Raw genomic sequence first — 21,035 nt, 5'->3', positions numbered from 1 at the left:
GCAAATTTAAGCAGTAGGCCATTAAACATCTGTCAGTGAAAGTGTAGACAAAATTATAGCAAACTAATGGGACTATAAATCATTTTTATGGCATCACAGACACAGACAATGGCCATTGTTTCCATGCACCGACAGCTGAGTTAACACATGGCATTGGTGCCCTCTACTGTTACATTGGTATATGAGCACACATAGGCAAGGCAAGGCAAGTTTATTTGTAGCGCATTTCATACACAGATATAGTTCAATGTGTTTCACAAAAAATGAAATCAAAGGAAAAAGAAAATAAGAAATAGAGAAAGAAAACACTACGCTAAGTATGAACCAAAGAAAATTAAAACATTAAAATAAGATATTACATAATTAGAATGAAGTAAAATAAAAACATTGAAATCAAAGATTTATCATTTAGAGTTGCTAAGGGGAGGCATCCGAGAACAGCTTCGTTTTGGGTATGGATTTAAAATTATCATTGGGTGCATTTTTTTACACTGTCTGGAAGCTGGTCTCAAAGCTTTGCAGTGTAGCAGCTAAAGACTGCCTCTCCACACTTTATTTTGACCTTTGGAATTAGGCTCCCATCAAGTTCTTCTCCATTGATCCTAGTGACCTAGTTGGTGTATACAGCTGAAACTATCCAGTAGGTAGGTGGGTCCCATCCCTTTTAATGATTTAAACACAAGAAGTAATGCCTTAAAAACTAAAGTCAACTCTGTAGCTCACTGGGAGCCAATGCAGTGATCTCAGAATTGGAGTAATGTTGTTAATCTTTTTATTCACATATAAAGTTCCAGTGACAGGACTATGCTGGTTTAAAAATAAATAAATTATAGACAATGGACAGCAATACTGAGGTCTGCTGTAGAAATTTTGTTAGGCCTATTGCCCTTTAGGCTATTTGGTAGGGTAGGCCCAATGACCGTTAACATTCCCTTATACTTAATTACACTGCCTAATGCTAATATTTCAACTAGTTTCCTCATGGCCTCATATGCCTAATTAAATGTAATAGGCCTACATAGCCTACTTAATCCATTTCCACAAGATAAGCACAAGAACCTCTAGGTTGGTCTGCACAACAACCGCTAAGTTTGTATGTGTTATTATTGTGCTCTGGTTGTTTACATTTTTCCCCCATTTAATTGATTGTATTTCTTTTTACTCACTGATTTCCCCATGGAACATTAGATTTCTATAACGCTACTGCACTTCGCTCCATTTGACCCTTCTGCAGCGCCGTAGTCCAATATTATTTTGTTCCACGTCGCCCGCAGCTGCGCAGAAGCGGTTTCATCGCAGAAAGATATGCGAATCGCAAACCAAAGCGATCAGAGACTGGTTTCTGGGCCCCACACCAGCTCATTAATACATTAATCGCTACAGTCTTGCCCGATGATTAAACATGTTTAAGAAACTGAAGCAAAAGATAAACGAGGAGCAAACGCCACCAAGGAATACGCAGTCACCACTGCAGGCCCAGGTCAGTAGTTTGTTGTTGGGTCTGCTAATACTTAGCCAGCCATCAAACAGGCTGAACTCGTATGTGTAGTTGAAGGGGGAGCTGTCCCATCAACCTGTCAGCTAATTTGCAGCTAGCATTGCGCCCCGGTGTCTAATACAAACAGAGATGCTGCAGCGAGTGATTTAGTGATTTAAAACATTTGCAAATAAAAATCGTTAAAGGGTAGCAACAGTAACTTATCACTCGAAGCTCAAAGGGTTTGGTCTGTTGACAGCTTGTTTCCATTAGCATGGCAGTGATGAGGGTTTGTCTGTGTCATGTGACATTTAAAAGTCCAGTTGGCTGACAGATGAATACATGGGTTTAGTACCAGTTATCTTGCTTGGATGAGTCTCCGTGTGTGTTTGTGTAGCATTGATGATGATTCTTGTCTTGTAGTAGCACCACCAGGTGATTACTCAGTTCTGACAGCTCAGTAGCAGCCATGTCAGTCAGTGACATCGCCTGGCAGCTAGCCTAGCTTCATGTTACACACACCTCCGTCGATTTTGTTAGCTTGTTTACTTAAGTGATCCTAAATAATGTATGGATCTCTGGGTGAAACGGGTGCAAATGGAAGTCTTGGTGGAGTGGACAAGTGGAAGTTTTCTTGTGCACACCCGTGGTATTTAGGCTTCACAATACGTTCTACAGATGTCCTGTCCTAAAGTCTCTGCAGAATTAAAACATACTATTGCTGTTCTTCTGATAGCATGGTGTTCTAAAGGTGGAAGTGTTTTATAATAATGATGTAGGAATGCCAAACTGCAATGCAAGTTTATGAACATCAAACTAAAAAGGCAGAGTTGCATGTTGGGAGATGTTTGAGATTACATTTCAGCAAGCACTTGAATTGAAAAGTATTTAAAGCTATTACAGGATGTTGGTTAAAGATCCTAGAGTGGGGTTGAGTGCCTTGCTCAAGGACACTTCTGCCATAGAGCAGGGTGTGTAGTAGGGGTGGTACGGTTCACAAAATTCACGGTTCGGTTCATATCACGGTGTCAAGGTCACGGTTTTCGGTTCTCTACGGTTCTTTTTTTTTAGTTCATGATAAATGGTGCATTGGGAATATTAAACAATATTTACATAACTGCAGTTATAAAGTGATGATGCGCAAGCTGAATTTGATCTTTTGCATGTGTCTGAGAACTGCCTCTTGTGCTAACCTGCGCTTGCACTTAAACTCTCGTCAGCTGATGTGCGCTGTCTGAGCGTTCCAAATGCCCTCTTTCAATTGGCTAATAGAATCAGACTTATCACTAAATATCCTACATATGGTTTGTATAGGCTTATAATGTGAAAATGGTGTGATTTTAATTGTGTCATCCTCTGATTGGTCTTATACGCTAATGTTTTAATCAGAGAGACTGGATAAGATAGTCCTAGAATCTCTGTTTTACATATTTTTCTGGGCAGTACATGAATTGCGGTTTGCGACGGATTGCACGGTTCGGTTCGGTATGTGTGTGAATTGTACGGTTTCGGTTTTCGGTGCGGTTTGTGCCATCCCTAGTGTGTAGGAGACCACAGCATTCTTCCTCCTAGTAGATGGTTTGGACCAGTAACCTCACCATTCCAAGACCGACTTGAAAACCACTAGCCCCAGATTACGACGACACAATATGGGATGTGAGTCTTTGCCTTTATTAATGAATGCGTCCTGTTCCCCGTTTCCAGGGTAACCCGTCAGAGAGGCGGAGGCTGAGCCACCCTCTGCATCAGGATGCTCCCTCCTCCCCCAGCGACAGAGAGGTAGGTGCTAACAGCAGTGACCTTTAACCTTTTGTTCTTATAGGTCAGCAACACCATGATTCATGCTCACACACAGTGTTCTCTCTCTGTTTCTCTCTCTGTCTCTCTGTCTCTCTGTCTCTCTCTCTCTCTCTGTCTCTCTCTCTCTCTCTCGCGCTCTCTCTCTGTCTCTCTCATGCATATGCATACACATGGTAGTACACACACATTGCACAAAAACAGTGTCACATTCCCAGACCCAGTTCCCTCCATTATATCCTCCTCGGGGATACACTGAAATACCCTATTGAATGACCCGCACTATATTTAGGGGGCTGCGTAACCACCTGTGATATGCCTGCTGCCCATGATGAGCCAGCACAGTAATGTGTTATTCTCCACAGCACAGCACGGCCCCACTACTGTAGCAGTGTCCTCTGTCTGCATGCCTCTGCTCCGCTCCGCTCTCCTTTGACTGACCGCACCACATCTAAGGACTTGCTGAGCTGAGCTGGGCTGGACTGAGCAGAGCCAGATCGTTATGGTCTCTCTAAACAAAGCTCTTCCTTTTTTGGCTAAATAACACCCCGTTTTGTTTTTTTCCCCCACCCCTCCTCCTCCTCCACCACCTCGGGAGTAATTAATTAAGGGTGTTGAAATAGTGAAGCATGACATTGCTGGGCCCGCTTGCTGGTTTTGTCCGGGTGGTTGAGCACAGCAGCCAGACAAATGGGGAGATGCATTGTCTGAAGGAGAAGCAGAGAGTTGGAGGGCTGCAAATGCTCTTTTAATTGCGGCGTTACATCACCAGCAGCAGGGGGCAGGACGGGGCGAAAAACGGGAACATTCTGATGATGTGATTGTTGCATATTAGGAAACAAATTAAACGCGAGTTAAAAGAGAAAATGAACTTTCCTCTACAACCACTAAAGAGACTGTTAGAGTTACTGCTCAACTCTGATTGATTTTTTTTTCTCTCTTGACTGAAACCCGGAGAAATGTGAGAAGAAATGAGGTCATGGTATTCAAGGTATACTGTATTTCCGCAGAAGACTAGAGGCATTTCTGGGTTCAAAAGATGATGTTTCAGGTACTTCCCCTGCTCTATTTGATAGAGTTGCATCCTGATTCAAATGAACGCCAGATCTTTATCCTCTGTGGGCTTTGAAAAGGCACAGGGAGTCATTACTATAATTGGTTTGTGTTATTTTTCTAACCTGGAGGATATGAAGTGAGTTATAGAAGTGATAGCAGGGGATTAGTAGTGTTATTATTTCTATGGCTTGATTGTCTAATCTAACCTCAGCTGATGCAATTCAATACAGCCTCACTCAGTGAATCAGCCCGCAATCTCTCTCAAGTGCCCTCTCAGCTGTTGCACAGGGTGGCTGCACACACATAGCAGCCCAGAGCAAGAAAGAGAAAAGAGAAAAAAGAAAAAAGGTGGAAATGATCGGTAAGCGAAGGGAGTGATTCCTCTATGTCATCTTTAGTCCTCCGGTCATCATCTTCTCGTTTCCTTGTTCTTTCTCTTACTCATCATCTCCTTCATTTTGGCGTTTCTTTTTCTTGACATTTTTTCCCACCTGTCAGATTTCGATCTCTCGTCATCATATCTTTTTGATCTTATAATTTAAATAATGAGCTCTTTTACGCATTTTGACTGCTCCCGTTGTTTTGAGTGACCACCCATGTTGTCCCACACACAAAGTCATTTACATTGCTTTCATGCTTCCATCATTGAGAAAGGGGACATTCTCTTCGTGTAAACAACTGGGAGGAGTCAAACTGCGTAAATGTCATGTTCTTGATGTTGATTGGGTGTTTTAGCAGTCTGTTAAATCCTCTTCTCTTTTCTGATTGGAACATCTCCGTGGAAAAAGTGTTCCGGCCAGCCACGCCTCTCCATCCCCCACCTGCTCTTGCCTCTGCTCTTGTTTCACTCTCATGGTGTTTTGTTTATTTTTTTTTCTGTCTCTCTCTCTCTCTTTTTTTTCTTTTCTTCTCATTGCTCTGTGTCTCCCTCTTTCTTCCCCCCTTTCTACCCCCCACCCCCACTCCAAACCTCCCCCACCTCCACTACCTCCGTCACCACCACCACCACCACCATCACCTCCACCTTGTGCCATTGCACGCACTGTGACGGCTGGGTGGGGTTGGCGGCCCAGGCCCTGGCCGGGATGATAGCAGAGCCTGCTTTTCTGTCTGAGTATACTATCTTTGCTCTGGACCACTCAAAGCGACCCAAAGCGCCACAGAGTGCCAGTGTGGTGAGTCCATCCTCACTCCTCCTCGCCCACACCTCCCTCACCCCACCTCCTCCTTCTCCTCTCCTCTTTAATCCCACCAAACACTCCACCCCATCCCCCTCCCTCCTCCGTTCCCCCCACTTCCTGTTCCCCATGATGCCTTTGGGAGGGGGAGGTAGAGGAGTCCTGCATCAGCATCAGAGAAAACCTGCTTGCATACCTTACCTGCTGTCATGTGACCTCTCTGTACCCCGTCCTCTGTTTTCTCTCTAACCATCCAGTCACCCCATGGCTCTCCTCTCCTCTCCTCTCCTCTCCTCTCCTCTCCTCTCCTCTCCTCTCCTTTCCTCTCCTCTCCTCTCCTCTCCGCTTCTCTCCGCTCTCCTCTCCTCTCCTCTCTGCTCTCCTCTCCTCTCCTCTCCTCTCCTCTCCTCTCCTCTCCTCTGCTCTCCTCTCTGCTCTCCTCTCTGCTCTCCTCTCCTCTGCTCTGCTTATAGCTCAAAGGCATCTCGACCTGCTGTTCCTCTAACCCCTTGCATCTAATCCTTGCCAGTGACTGAACTATTTTGGAATGGGAGCTTTTTTCTTCTTTTTTTCTGACCCCTGCAGTTTGCCTGCACACTTTGAACCTCCTAGTATTTGTGGTGATTAGTGTGAAATCAGTCGGCTCGGAATGGATGGATCTTACCCAGATATCCCTCGCAAGGATATGTCTCCCCTTTAGTGAATGCTCCCTCCCTCCTTGACCTACCAAAACCCAATGCCAGAGTCTGAGTAGTTCCCTCTTGGTTCGTAGGAATGGTTACATGATGTGTTGGTTTGGTTTCCCCTCTCTTCCTCTTTTTGCCCAAGGTTTGCCTTGCAAGGATCAGTCCGACTCTCTCCCACCCCCTCTGTTTCCCATCTAGTCTAGTCTAGGAATGTACTTTTAGTTGCACAAAGAGAACTTTTCGTTATGTGTGACTCATTTGTTTTCATTGTCGGTTTGAAATGCCAAGTTTGCGGTCAAACACAGCGGTGGATGGTTGCTTTTGTAAGGAAATGGGTGGTGCCAGTGCTGCCATAATATATTGCTACGAAGTATATCATGGAAACAGTGCTGCCATAATCTATTGCTAAGTGTATAGTGGGAAGTACAATGCTATTGATTTAGTACTGACATTAGCAGGCAGTAGCAGTAGGCCATGCTGGCGATCTGGATGTGCACATCACAGGATAGGATGGGTAATAATACAGTTTATTATATGGTTGTGACGTCATCTGTCGAATGCTCCATTCATTTCAACGGGGCTCCCCAACGTTCGGACGTCTGTTATTTTTCGATAACGGACGGGTTGGTCTATAACAGACCGCTGTCAATGGCAACAAGACTTTTCACTGCTAAAGCGACTTTTCAACAAGACTCTAATCAGCTGCTGTGATAGACAGCACCCGTTGTCCTGGCTACCGCTGTCAATGGCAACAAGACGTTCACTGCTAAAGCCACTGGCTTGTATACAAGTCAGTGGCTAAAGCGAATGTTTCATATCACTCCGCAGGGGGTCCGGTCTTTTGTCACTCTAATCAGCTGCTGTGATAGACAACACCTGTTGTCCTGGCTAGCCTAGCAGCTGTTGCCTAGCGGTGTTCCACAACGGTAGGCCTACTGTTTTGTTTTGCGCAGCAACAATTTTAACATTAAATAGGTCTAAAGAAATGTCCCCGCATGTGTGAATCATTTAAGTATATCCATATAATAAGCGGGTTAACTTTCGGCGAGTCGGTCGCTTTGTGGAATAGCAGCACTTCAGAGAGAACAAGACCCCTCCGCTCCGCGTCGGGGTCTAAAGATTCTCTCTGTCGTGCTGCTATTCCACGGTAGCGACCTTCTCGCCGAACGTTAACCCTTACATATTTCATGCTGCACTTAAATGTCTTGTGCTGCGCTTACAGTAAACATTTGCCATGCCTCTGTGTGTAGGACAGTGCGACCCACTATCTGAATTCCTTTGTATGTATAGAACTGTACATCTAAAGAAATTGACAATAAAGCTTACTACATTTCTGTAGATCAGCATCATTTTGTGCCACAGATTAGCTCAGCTTAGTTTACCATTAGGCTAGGCTCTCTCAGTGCACCCACCCACATTCCTTACACACCTCTCTATCATGGGCACATGACGCCAGTCCTCTAGGACAGTGGTTCCCAACCTATGGGTCGGGACCCCCCTTATGGGTCGCCAAAGATCCACAGGGGGTCGCGGAGCCCTCTTGATTTTAAGGGGTTTCGTTTTAAATATATATAGCCCATGTTGAATAAAAGACAAAGCATTTAACTAATAAATGCATAGACGCAACAAATTGTAAGTGCTACATTAAACATTTATTCTATATTTGACCAAAGACGAATTGAGGAATAAAATAACTAAAATAAGTTAGCGCAGGAAACGGAGGGCATCTTGTGACTCCGTCTCGTGCGGGCGCTCGCGTGGTTGGGTCACCAAAGCTTAAAATAGCAAAAACATGGGTCCCCTAAGAAAAAGGTTGGGAACCACTGCTCTAGGAGTCTACTCTACAGTCATGTGGGTCACATGGATTACTAAGTCTACTCAGCTCAGCCCATTGAGCACTTATTATTGTATATTCATGACTCAGATGATTCATGGTTCAGCCCATTGACTATATAGTCATGTACAGTTCATGGTTTAGCCATGTACAGGTTGAACGAGCTGTACATCAAATGGGAAGTAAGTTGTTGGCTAAGCATGCTGCCCAGTGTCCGTGACAAAATGTGTGTTTTCTTCCCCAGCATGTCATGTGTTTGGTGTACCTCTTGGAAGATGCAAGTGAAATGTTGTTTTTGTCATTGTATTCATATGTAATATTAACTTAATTGGGTTTTCAGAGGTTGTCTTTTTTTGTTCTTTTTGCAATACGTCATTCGGCAGCAACACAATTTCAGTATTTGTGTCTGCAGTTTTACCAATTACAAGGGTTGCCACTGACGGTCATCGATGGCGGTCAGTGGGTTGTTGTTGTGTCCTGCATTCCTGCATTCCCGAACACAGTGGAGCCGTGTGAAACATAGAGCAATAACATTTTGCGTGACGTTTTGTTTATCAGCTATTTTATTGCTGTGACCTGACCTTCTTGCACAGTATTTCACCAGGAAGTTAATCACTGTTTTAGTGTTTGGATATCCTCACAGTAATCTGGTTAAATGAGGGATTTATGTGGAAATTTGGCCAAATTTGACTTGACGTTGCCCAATTCTATTGTGAAACCTGATGTGAAGACCTAAGTCCTTTGCAGGCATTTATCCAATTCTATTGTGAAACCTGATGTGAAGACCTAAGTCCTTTGCAGGCATTTATCCAATTCTGTTGTACAGTACAAGCTAAAAAGATGATGGCTAATTACTGTACGTGCTGTAAGGGGAAAGCAGCCTGAAATGTGCTTATGTTGAAACAAGTGGTCTAACTGGCCATGGATTAAAAGTTCAATGTGTAGTGTAACTTCAGTAAGTGCTAAATAAAATGAAACACAATTAAGCTTCTAAAGCAGAGCCTCTGTTATAAGATTATTGTCACCAAAATGATAATGACCACATCTTAATTGGTTACCTAAGACCCCTTGCATTGTGGTTGAGTGTTGTCATCAAAGTAAGAGGATACGGAAAAAGGGAAGATTTACACAAAAGACATTATGCATAAGAGTGAATTCATTATAAAGACAACTTTTCGATCGTGGATCTTCATAAGGCATCTTTCATAATTCAAAAGACACTGGACAAATTATTAAATGGGGGTTGGCTAGCCCATATTTTGCCTGTCTCTCCTATTGTTTACACTTCAATCCTCTTGTGGAATAGATTTTGCACTCAGTGCTCCGCTCGTGGCGCAAAAAACTGTTACTTTTATTCAATGTCCTTTTCAACCGTGGTCAAATAGTCCATTATATACAGTGCAGTACAGTTATGGTTAGAGTGTTGCCAAAAAGCAGCATTTTAAAAGGTTAGACCAATAGATAGCCATCAGATAAAAATAGTTTTGTTGGAAATAGAGGGAGTTGTCCATTTAGATTGTGTGCGACTGTAATATTACTACATCGTCTATGTTTATGGTGTAGATTTGAAATGTAGTTGTAGTTTGGGAAAGTTGACTGTCTTAATCTTCGCCACTGGACAGTGAGCCCCGCATACGTCATAATGTGACGTACAGTATGACATAACATGTCAAGAGTGCTGAGAGAACTTAGCCTGTTAGTATTGTGTATAAGGGCTAAAGCTCTTATTTAGACAAGTTGCCTGTCCGCACATGACAGTGAGTCCTGTCAAATGGCTTCTGTGTTAGTCACATGTCACGTCAGTGCTGAGAAACGAATGGCTTCCTAATGTTGCCAAGTCACACGCCCAACAAGCCTCCCTCCCCCTCCCTGTTCTCCTCACTGAAGTGTGTGTGTACGCTCTACGTACATACTCCGCCCATGCACGCACACACACACGGAAATGGACACGGACACGCATGCCCAAACACTCGCAGACAAACAAATAAGCACACTCCTTCTGCGTCTCTGCCTGCCTGCACCTGCTGTTGCCTGCCACTATGGCTGCCACGGCACACAAACCAGGCACCCTGGCACACAAACCAGTGGTCTTGGCACACAAACCAGCTGTTTTCCGCGGGTCGTCCCTGGCCCCATACCAGCAGGGCCCTGGACGTCGGACCCCACTGAGAGAGGTACCCCTATAGTATGCTAAACTCCCATCGGCAGGGGTACTGTACTAGTGGAAGTGGATATAGTGTTGAGCTCATAGAGAGAAATAGCTACTAACTTCACCGACAGACAGGGGTACTGTGTGTACCGGTAAGTGGATCTTGCTTTGAGTACTCTGAGAGAGCCCTGCAGTTTGCTACTGTTGACTCAAGACACTGGATGGTTATGACCAGTGCTCAAAATGGAACTTTTTTCATCACCAGCCAAAATGGCCGTAGATGTTAATTTTACTAACCAAACATGCGCTCACTAATGGGTCAAATTGGCTAGTAAGTTGGTCTTGTCTACCAGGCAAACTTAAATTTCACCAGCATTTGGCAAGGTTGCCTGGTGTCAGTTTAGAGCCTTGGTTATGACTGAAGACTTGAGGGGCAAACAAGGTCAGACTCAGGGAACAGAAGGTGATCGTCTGCTTCTTGGCTGTGTTGTCTTGAAACGAAATGAGTTGTCTTGGATGTGGATTGGATTGACATGCCTCAGTTGCACCAATATTGGTTTAAAGAGCGGAAGAAAAGTCAGTGTGGATATTGAATGACCACAGGTTAGGCTCAGAAATGTTTGCTGTGAATGTGTTTGTGACCCTGTGTATAGCCCTCCGTATCTGAGTCTGACTCTTTATCCTTGTGCGTCTGTCTGTGTCCAGCTTTTATCAAGTGTGTTCGTGTTTGAGTGTGTTTCTGTTTGAATGTTTGTGTTTGTGTTTGTGTGTGTGTGTGTGTGTGTGTGTGTGTGTGTGTGTGTGTGTGTGTGTGTGTGTGTGTGTGTGTGTGTGTGTGTGTGTGTGTGTGTGTGTGTGTGTGTGTGCGTGCGTGCGTGCGTGCGTGCGCGTGTGCGTGTGTGTCCCTGGGTCCGCGTGCAGTAGGCTCATGTTTGCATTCCTCTGGACTGCAGCTTGGTGCAGCTGATGGTCAGGGGTGACTCTGCAGCATGACTGTGACGCCAATTCTCTGTGTGTGCGTGTGCGTGCCTGTGTGTCCATGGCCCGCAACTTGTTGACTGATGGTAAGAGGTGTCCAGCATGACTGAATGTGATGTCCGCAATCTCGTTGCAGGATCGCGTAATAGATCAAGGCTATCTTAGGTTACATCTGAGGTCTTGGACCGGACAAGCACATCTGTGTGTGTGTGCGTTCAGCCGTTGTGATATAAAACACCATTTTATCTTACCAGGCTTGGTGTACAAGATCCTTTTTTCTATTGTGTGCTTGTGGTCTTTGTGCCAGTGGTAGCTTTTTTCCTCTTGCCCTGTTCTGATCTTTAGTTGTGTATTCAAGAAAAGAGACAGAGAGAGGTGTTTGAAAGCATAGGCCTGTCATTTTGGTGTAGGGTAGCAATGATTGGATTCTGTTCTCAAGGACACTTCAAACATGAACGTACAGCAGACCACTGATAATGTTTCTTATGTTATGGGAATAGAACCTGCAACTTTCTAGTGGCATTATCTACAGTTGCACTCCCTCTGCGTTACGCCACAGCGGCACTGTTAACTTAATTTAATCACTGGGACTGTCAGTCACGCATCATCCTGCACTAAATCATCATTGCACAGCAGCCAGTAGTCTGTTAGCGATGCTAACATCGATCACCATTGAGTGATACCCCACTGGTAACACCGGAACTAGCAATGCTAACATCGAGTGTTGATGCGCCACTGGTAACACAGGAACTAGCAAGGCTAACCAGGTGCCACTGTTCTGTTTGTTATAATGTCACTGCAACACACTAGAGTATTAGGCCGTGTCTAAAACGTTCTGTTCTGGTTCGCGACATCTAGCTCTATGTGGGGTGCAAATTTCCATTGTTTTACTCCCTGCTTAGTACACTATGTTGCGAATGAGTGAACAGTTCGGACACGGGCTGTCGTCCTTTGTCGAAACCGTTTTGTTTAACCCCTTTTTGCTGTAGAGGTGCGTGTTGTGTTTGACATTCCTTAACCCCTTCTGTGCTGCTCTGACTGCATGAACGACGGGAGGGTGTGTATATATCCTTCGGCCACGCATTGCTCTTAGCAATACTACTAATATTATTGCTGTCAGAGTAATCGGGTGCAGTTGTTTCATTGTTTGTTTATGCTGGGGTCACGGGTGCCTAAACTAACCCAGTAGGCCTTGTAGGTGCCACTGCCAGCACTAGTGAACTTAGAGTCGTACTCTATACCCACTCAACGTTTGGTCTCTCACTGCGCCCCCTTGTGTTTGTGTAGAGTGGTGGCAGAGTCGCAGGATCGCCCAGAGGCAGCATCAATGGAGATGGCAGCGCCTCCCCTCAGGTATGGACACGTGCGCATGTGTGTGATTGTGCTTACTCTCAGCATGTGTGAGCAAGCCAAGCATTTGCAAAGCATGACAAACCTTAGTCTACCTTGTAACAGAGAATAAATACATAATTAATGTCATACAGTGTTATCATTATATAACTTTTAAGTGTTGTGAAATGAATATGTGCTTCTGCGATGTAGAGGGACAAGCTTCAGTCTCTGGCCTAGATGCCGCAGTAGAGGGTTTCATCAGTGGAGTTTCTGTAGTATGTATTATGAACGCAAATTATCATTAATTGTTAGTTGACCTTATCGATCGACGCATGATTAATTAAAAAAAATTAGATAAAAAGCTCCATTTAAATAAATAAGGTAATTGAAATGTTCCCAGTCTTCACACCCCTATGCACTTCGTCATGCCCATTTCACCTGAGTCTCTCGCCAGTCGAGTTGGGAATTAATTGCAATTCAGTTTATTTAATCAATTAACGTTTTAAGCAACAATTAATTGTTAATCTTTAATCATTACAATTGCTACAACTTCTGGGCAAGAGACGGCTTTGCAAATGCTTCGCTTGCTCACACATTCAAGACATGTTGACAGTGAGCACAATCGTTAATCGATGAATTGTTCACATCCCTGATATAGAATATATTAACATTATTAAATATTTGTATTATGTCTGATGTAAAGAGGGACGAGCCCCAGTCCCTGGCCCAGAAGCTCCAGCAGCGGGTCTCCTCGGTGGAGTCCCTGTTCCGGGGTGGCAGTCCGTCTGTGCCGGGCCTGTTCCGTGCCGGGTCACGCGACAGCCTGGTGCGTAGCTCGTCACGCGACTCCCTGACGCCACTCGGCGAAAACGATGCGGCCTCGGCCAACGCCTACGACCCGTCGTCTGACATCGAGAGCGAGGCGGAAGACTCAGTTGCCCCCGGTAACGCAGAGGCCCTGCCCAAGGATGAGCTGCTGCGGAGACTGCAGAGGGCTGAGAAGAGCCTTGGGAGCTACAGGTCCAAATACTCTGAGGTGAGGACACGCACACGCACACGCACACGCACACACACACACAGCATCAACAGCTGCAGGTCTAAATACTCACAGGTGAAGACGCACACACACACACACACACACACACACACACTGAATGACATCCTTAACCAAATCGAGAAATTAACTTTCAACTTTTGAGAGGCTTGGAATACTTCTACCACCCACTAAGTCATACATAATTAATCTGGCAGACAACAGCAAGTCCCTAGTCTAGCATGTTTAGCTGGTGGCTGGAGCCAGTTTCCACCCCTGAGCCAATCTCTCTGACTTCTGTAGTCAGGAGTCATGTTATCAGCTTACTGCTCAAGGCAGTCAGGATCAAGATTTACTGGATATTATTATGGGATATGCCTAGATGATCAGACTCTGAAGGAGTGGAATATGCACGCACACACGCAGCAATACACGCTCGCACGCACGCACGCACGCACGCGCGCACACACACACACACACAGCTGAAGGGGATATTTACAGCAGTCTTGCAGCAGTCTTGCTTATTTTGCATAGAGAACGAACACACACACACACACACACACACACACACACACACACACACACACACACACACACACACACACACACACACACACACACACACACACACACACACACACACACACTGCTGAAGGAAATTCCTTACAGTACAGCAGCGTTTCAACAGTCTGGCATTAGAGCTGATCTCGTGCGTAACACTTAATCAGGCCAATCTCAGCATTGCTTAATTATTACAGCACAGGCCAGTGTTTGTGATTAAGGTGCAGTGCAGAGATTGTGTTTTGGTTTCTTCGTCTTATCCTTATCTGGATTTACTGCACCACACACCGCTGCCCATTGCCAAGTCTTTTGCAACAACATGATCTCCAAAAATTCCGTGCTCCTGGACACGGATGTTAAGGACACAAAATCCGTGTCCAGGAGCACGGATTTTGCCAAAATTCCGTGCTCCTGGTCCAGGTTTTTGGCAAAATCCGTGCTCCTGGACACGGATTTTGTGTCCTTCACATCCGTGTCCAGGAGCACGGAATTTTTGGAGATCAGGCTGTTTGCAAAGCTGCTGACTCATTCTGTGGTTTTGGTGTTTAGATGTTGTTTACGTTTTTTTTCATCACCAGCCAAAATGGTCTATTGGGTCCAAGTGGCTAGTAAGTTTTCTTTTGAACCACCAGACAAAATGAATTTTCACTAGCATTTACCCGGTTGGTGGGTGTTAATTTAGAGGGCTATTTACGTTCATCATATCTTATTCCAGAGAGTAGTTAGCATAGTGATGTTTTGGAACGTCGCTCAAGAAAAAAGTTAAAAAGTTGAAGCTAAAAATCCTGATTGAAGCAAAATGTTTCATCTTTATTCGTCTGTCCTAATTCGATAAGGACAGATATTTGGATGGCCCAGTGGGCTTTGACCTCTCTTAGTAGTAGGGAACATTTAAACATTTGTAAAGTAGTCGTTTACAGTAGTTTTACAGTTCCTAACAGTAACCTCTTATAATGTGTTTTTGCCGTCAGCTTTTTGAGGAGTCATGCTTGTTGCTTTTGTTTTTGTTTTGGTCATGTTACACATTCAGCTGCTACAACATTTGGGTAACTTGTACCAGGAAGTACATACGATAAAAAGTTCTGAATAATGTAATACCACCTCTTTCCTCCTTACAATTCAACCATTTTTACTCTTCCGCTCTCTTTTACAAATTTGAATTTGTGATTAATTGCAGTGCTACCACTGTTCTGTTTTATCTCCTTTTCTTTTGCCCTCTGTCTCTGTCTATTTGTCGCTCTCTTTCTTCTCTCTCTGTCTTTCTCTGTCTGTCTCTCTCTCTCTCTCTCTCTCTCTCTCTCTCTCTCTCTCTCTCTCTCTCAGCTTGTCATAGCCTACAGGACAACGCAGAGAGATAAAGAGAAGACGCAGGTAGGTGATTCCCTCTGGGACAGAGTGACACGGGCTTACACAGCCTGACGCTGTGCTATTGTTGATGCTAATAGCACACACACACACACACACACACACACACACACACACACACACACACACACACACACACACACACACACACACACACACACACACACACACACACACACACACACACACACACACACACACACACATCCTGAACACAGGGTGTGTATCGCTGCGGGACAGACTCTGTTCTGTTTGGAGCTCTATTCAAGTTGCTGCATTCTGTCAGAGGGATTAACATATGTCTTGCCACACCACCCCTTCCACCTCAATACCTCCCTCACCCATTCTCAATCCCCCCAATGCCTCCTCTCCCCCCAATATCCACTACCACCCCCACCACTACCTCTGTACACTACATAAAAAACTGCACTCCTGTGTTCACACCCCTAACCTCCATCCTTCTTTTACACCACTGCCACTTCTCTCACACTTCTCTCCACGAGCGCGCGTGCGCACACACACACACACACACACACACACACACACACACACACACACACACACACACACACACACACACACACACACACACACACACACTCTCTCACACACACACACACACACACACACACACACACACACACACACACACACACACACACACACACACACACACACACACACACACACACACACACACACACACACAGACACACACACACACACACACACACACACACACACACACACACACACACACACACACACACACTTCCTCTCCTCCTCTACGCCTGAGGCAGGGGATGCTGACTGCACTGTGTGTTGTTTGCAAATATATTATTCATTCACGCATTGGGTTTCATGTCTAAACAACACCCCCTCTCTCTCTCTCCTCTCTTTGCCCTCCCCTCCCTATCCACAGGCTATTCTCAGCCAGAGCCAGGACAAAGCCCTGCGCCGCATCGGGGAACTGAGAGAGGTAACTACAGCAGAGCTCCTTCTAGTGTTACACCTGCATCCCTGCAGCGTAGTACATCCTTCTCTCCCTTCATCCCTTCATCTCTCCCTCTTTATCCTTTCCTCCCTGTCTCCCTGCATCCCCACATACTAGGGGTGGTACGGTTCACAAAATTCACAGTTCGGTTCATATCACGGTGTCAAGGTCACGGTTTTCGGTTCTCTACGGTTCTTTTTTTTTAGTTCATGATAAATGGTGCACTGGCTAATAGAATTGGACTTATCACTAAATATCCTACATATGGTTTGTATAGGCTTATAATGTGAAAATGGTGTGATTTTAATTGTCATCCTCTGATTTGGTCTTATACGCTAATGTTGTAATCAGAGAGACTGGATAAGATACTCCTAGAATCTGTTCTAGATCTGTCTAGAATATGTTTTACATATTTTTCTGGGCAGTACATGAATTGCGGTTTGCGATGGATTGCACGGTTCGGTTCGGTATGTGTGTGAATTGTACGGTTTCGGTTTTCGGTTCGGTTTGTGCCATGCCTACCACATACCCAACAGTACATCCCTCTGTCTCTCTCTTCTTCCCCCGTCTCCCTCCCTCTCCTCTTATCAGTAGAGATGGGATTTATGGCTCTTTAACGGCATCCGGCTCATTGTGGCTCGTTCCTTTCAAAGAGCCGTTCAAAAAACTGGCTCTTTTGGCTCTTTTTTAGTTATTTATTCAGTGTTTAGAGTGTAACATTTTCACTCCACCTCTAGGTAATTTTGTCCAAACTACAACTGATTATCCTCATGCTTCTAAAGACCGTTTCTGCCACTCTTTAAGGCAGACGATTGTGTTTTTTCCCCAAATTTGAGTACTCATGTGAAGGTCACATGCTTAAAATTAATGAAAAATGAACGAAAAAGCGGTTAAGTGGCTCCCCCAGCTGTGATCCGGTTCCCATCGTTCACTTCTGGGAGCCGTTCAAAAGAACCGGCTCGTTCATGAACGACACATCTCTACTTATCATTCCCTGCCTGTACTGCTTGCCTGCCTGAGGTCCTGCACTGCTCGCCTTACTGCACACAACAATGCACCATTTACCATTCCCCCTGCACCATTCACTGCCCACGCTGCAAGCTGTCAGCCTTCACCCTTTCACAATAATAACAGCAACGACAATTAAAATAATAACACCAACAATAACAATAAATTATAATATTATAATAATAATAATGATAATAATAATAATAATAATAATAATAATGATGATGATGATGATGATGATGATGATGATCATAATAATAACGTGATAATAGTAATAATTTTATTTGCAGAGCACAGCTTCATGCAAATCATTTAGCTTTAACAGTCAGATTAAAAATATGCAACCATCACAAAAGGGTGCCCAAACTTTCTCATGCCACTATATGCACAGTACACAACCATTCACAGTTTCCAAATCATATTTCATTGGAGATTTCTTTCCCAAATACCTTTTTTGTAACTGAAGGGAAATGCCCTGAAACGCTCAGAACATTAGCAGGCAGTTTGTGAATAGCAGCAACTGTTCTTTTTAATTTGGCACATGTCCCCGGCACCCCTTGTGTTATGTGATATTCATTTCAATTAAAGAAGTGGTCTCAGCACACATTTAAAATGGGACATTAATGTTTAAAGCCCTCATTTAGTGAATGGAAATAAAGTGTGTTCACTTAATATGCACCTGGTGGCAGATTCATGAGGTGAACAGTGTTCGTCCCCCAAAGCCTGAGTGTGCTGTTAATGTGTAGGGGAAGATTCACACGGTTGGTACATGCATGCGTGCACATGTGTTCTTGGGAGTGTGTGTGTGTGTGTGTGCGTGCGTGCACCATTTCGTAGCCAGAAAATGTTTTCAGTTAAATGCTGCATGGAGCTTATGTAGGGAGGACTGGGCTTTCCCCACTCTCTTCTCACAGTTAGAGCCCTGAGCTCCAATAAAATCGCACTTAAGAGCTCACTCTGGAGGCAACCCATTGCACTCAGAGCTCTGTATCACTGCACAGGGGCTGCCATAGTGTAATGGTTAAGAAGCTGGACTGTAGACCACAGGGTTGCAAGTTCAATCCCCAACCTTACCACTCCCTCTCTCCTTCCTTGGCTTAAAGGGGTATGCTATTTGGGGCTTAATACAGTTAAAATCGTTGGCCAGGGTTTATATAGGTGGTGAAGTGTCTTATTTTTCATGTAAGCCGTTGTCTTGTTTTAAGACAAGTTAAAAGAGGGAGCATGTCGCTAAGCTAGTGAAAGTCAATGGATCCGTGTAGCATGTAGCAATGCTACATGGATGCATTGACTTTCACTAGCTTAGCGACATACTCCCTCTTTTAACTTGTCTTAAAACAAGACAACGGCTTACATGAAAAATAAGACACTTTACCAACTTTATAAATCCCAGCCAACAATATTAACTGTATTAAGCCCCAAAATAGTGGCATACCCCTTTAAGTGCCCTTGAGCAAGGCGCCTTAACCCAACATTGCTCCAGGGACTGTAGCTAGTAATATCTGTAAGTCGCTTTGGATTAAAGCGTCAGCTACGTGTAATGTAATGTACTCTATAGGGCAGAGTGTTTTCAGTGTAGAGACAGCCCTCAGTAGGCAGAGAGTCCCTCAGTGCCACTTGGAGGGTTATAATCAGGCTGCTGCCCTGCAAACAGGAAAGTCGAAATGTACTGGGTTCAACAAGGCCAATGAGCTTTCCTCCGTTATCCTGCTGCAACCCATCCAGACCTCTACCATCTTGCCCTATCCTGCAATCCAGACCTCCCCCATCTTGCCCTCACTCTCACTAATGGGTCAGAGTGGCTAGCAAGTTTTATTTCCAAGCTGAAATTTCTGCCAGCATTTGGCCGGTTTGTGGGTGTTAATTTAAAGCCCTGCTGCAACCTATCCAGACCTCTCCCATCTTTCATCCTTTCTTGCTCTGAACTGATGTCTCTACCTGCTGTACCCCCATTTCACCTGCAATCTATCCACACACCTCACATGCCATTTTTATTTTTTTATCTTCCTATGTATCCACACCTCTCTCCCATCTTCCATTTTCCCATCCTAACCGGCTCCTACATGTCTGTACCTTCTGTTACTCGATTTCACTTTCATCAACCCAGAGTCATGGAATTTCAGAGGTGTGACACCCGGGGTACTGGAAGTCCGTAGCTGATATGATTAACGTAGATTCAAATAACTTTAGGCAGCGGATTTCTGTTCGCTGGAGACTAGCACAGAACCATTACCCAATCCAACACTTAATAAGTACAACGATTAATTAAAAATTAATTAAAGTGCATTACATTTACCTTTGCCGCACTTTCTGTGTTCTATGCCCACTTCCTGGTTCAGTGGAATTAGCTTAACTCTTTCTTCCATGGGTGCATCCCAATATGTGACCTTGTCTCCTCCACTTGCCTCCTCCACTTGCTTCTCGTCATGATGACATCACTGACAACAGCATTATATTTCAATATCTTGCAAAAGCTCAATTGTAAAGTCTTTTTCTCATTTGCCATTGGGAAAATGAATGAATCAAAAGTTGTTGTGGCGAGGCTGACAGCTGGGAAACTTTATCGTTTTCTCCACGGAGGAGGGGCCAGGAGGAGGGACGAGGAGACAAGCACAAGTGGAGGAGGCAAGGACACATATTGGGATGCACACCATGACTGCATCAAGCCACCTGTACATGCCTACGCTTGCTCAGACTTGTTCAAACCTGCCCCACTGGGTCCTCTCACATAGTGCTCCATTTCCTCAGCTGCTCCTTGTAGCTGCTCTAACCTGCCCGACGTGGGCACCCACCTATCGCTACATGCCCGTACGTGTCTCTGCTTGTGCCTCTGAGTCCTTGCATGCCCTGCCCTGATCTGACCTAGCTGTCCCTTGAGGATTTCACCTACTGTTGCCCCTCAACCTGTAAACTTGACCGCATTTGGAACATAAATCTGAACATGAACATGGAACAAATCTACCTCTGCCTTCGGGTATCAATAAAGTCGCCTTACCTTATTTGCCCGCACTTGCCCCGATCTGGCCCCTGTGGGTGCTCTGCTCAGACATACTTGTTGTACCTGCCCTGGTCTGTCCTGTGTGGCACCTCATATGTCTACCTTCCTCTGCTTGCCCTCTATGGGTCCTCACCTATTGCTTACTTGCCTGCGTGTTCGTACCTCTGTGGGGCCGTACATGTTGTGACATGCCCTCACTTGCCCGTGGCAGCCATAACTTGCCTTCTATGGGTACCCACCTGCCTGTACCTGGTTTAACCTGCCCCCTGTGGGTCCCATTTAGGTCCTTACTTGTCGTTACTTGCCCCTACTTGCTTTTGTTTGCCCTACCCTTGCTCTGTTTGGGTGCTCACATGCTGTTGCTTGTCTTAACATGCCCGTTAGGTGGTAGTCACCCATTGCTACCTGCCAATACTTGTCCTAATCTGCCCCAGTGGAGGTCTACATGGCCTCATGTGCCATCACCTTTAGAATATATCTGCTCTGACAATGGCCTCATTTACATTCAGAAGTAACTTGATTTCATTCTGAATAAAACTTAATTCCACTTTGAAAACATTGTGTAAACACTTCACAATTTGTAATTAAA

General features: G+C 44.8%; 1 protein-coding gene across 4 annotated transcripts in view; it reads left to right on the top strand.

Moving 5' to 3' along the window:
• The first annotated feature begins 1,275 nt into the window (after nt 1-1,275).
• The window catches only part of golga4 (golgin A4), an 85,890-nt gene continuing 66,130 nt past the window's right edge, over nt 1,276-21,035 (top strand). For 2 of the 4 annotated variants that reach the window (XM_063191340.1, XM_063191339.1), the window contains exons 1-7: nt 1,276-1,480; nt 3,182-3,256; nt 5,404-5,505; nt 12,443-12,508; nt 13,191-13,523; nt 15,405-15,452; nt 16,369-16,425. In XM_063191340.1, coding sequence (XP_063047410.1) covers nt 1,403-1,480; nt 3,182-3,256; nt 5,404-5,505; nt 12,443-12,508; nt 13,191-13,523; nt 15,405-15,452; nt 16,369-16,425 — 759 coding nt within the window. In that variant the 5' untranslated portion in view covers nt 1,276-1,402. Of the gene's footprint in view, nt 1,481-3,181; nt 3,257-5,403; nt 5,506-9,605; nt 10,203-12,442; nt 12,509-13,190; nt 13,524-15,404; nt 15,453-16,368; nt 16,426-21,035 lie in introns of those variants that run through there. The other 2 variants (XM_063191341.1, XM_063191342.1) reach the window with 2 other exon arrangements.

The sequence above is a fragment of the Engraulis encrasicolus genome, chromosome 24 (genome assembly GCF_034702125.1).
Source record: "Engraulis encrasicolus isolate BLACKSEA-1 chromosome 24, IST_EnEncr_1.0, whole genome shotgun sequence".
Taxonomy (NCBI): Eukaryota; Metazoa; Chordata; class Actinopteri; order Clupeiformes; family Engraulidae; genus Engraulis; species Engraulis encrasicolus.
The sequence above is the reverse complement of the archived record's forward strand: the minus strand, read 5'-3'. Positions and strand labels throughout refer to the sequence as shown.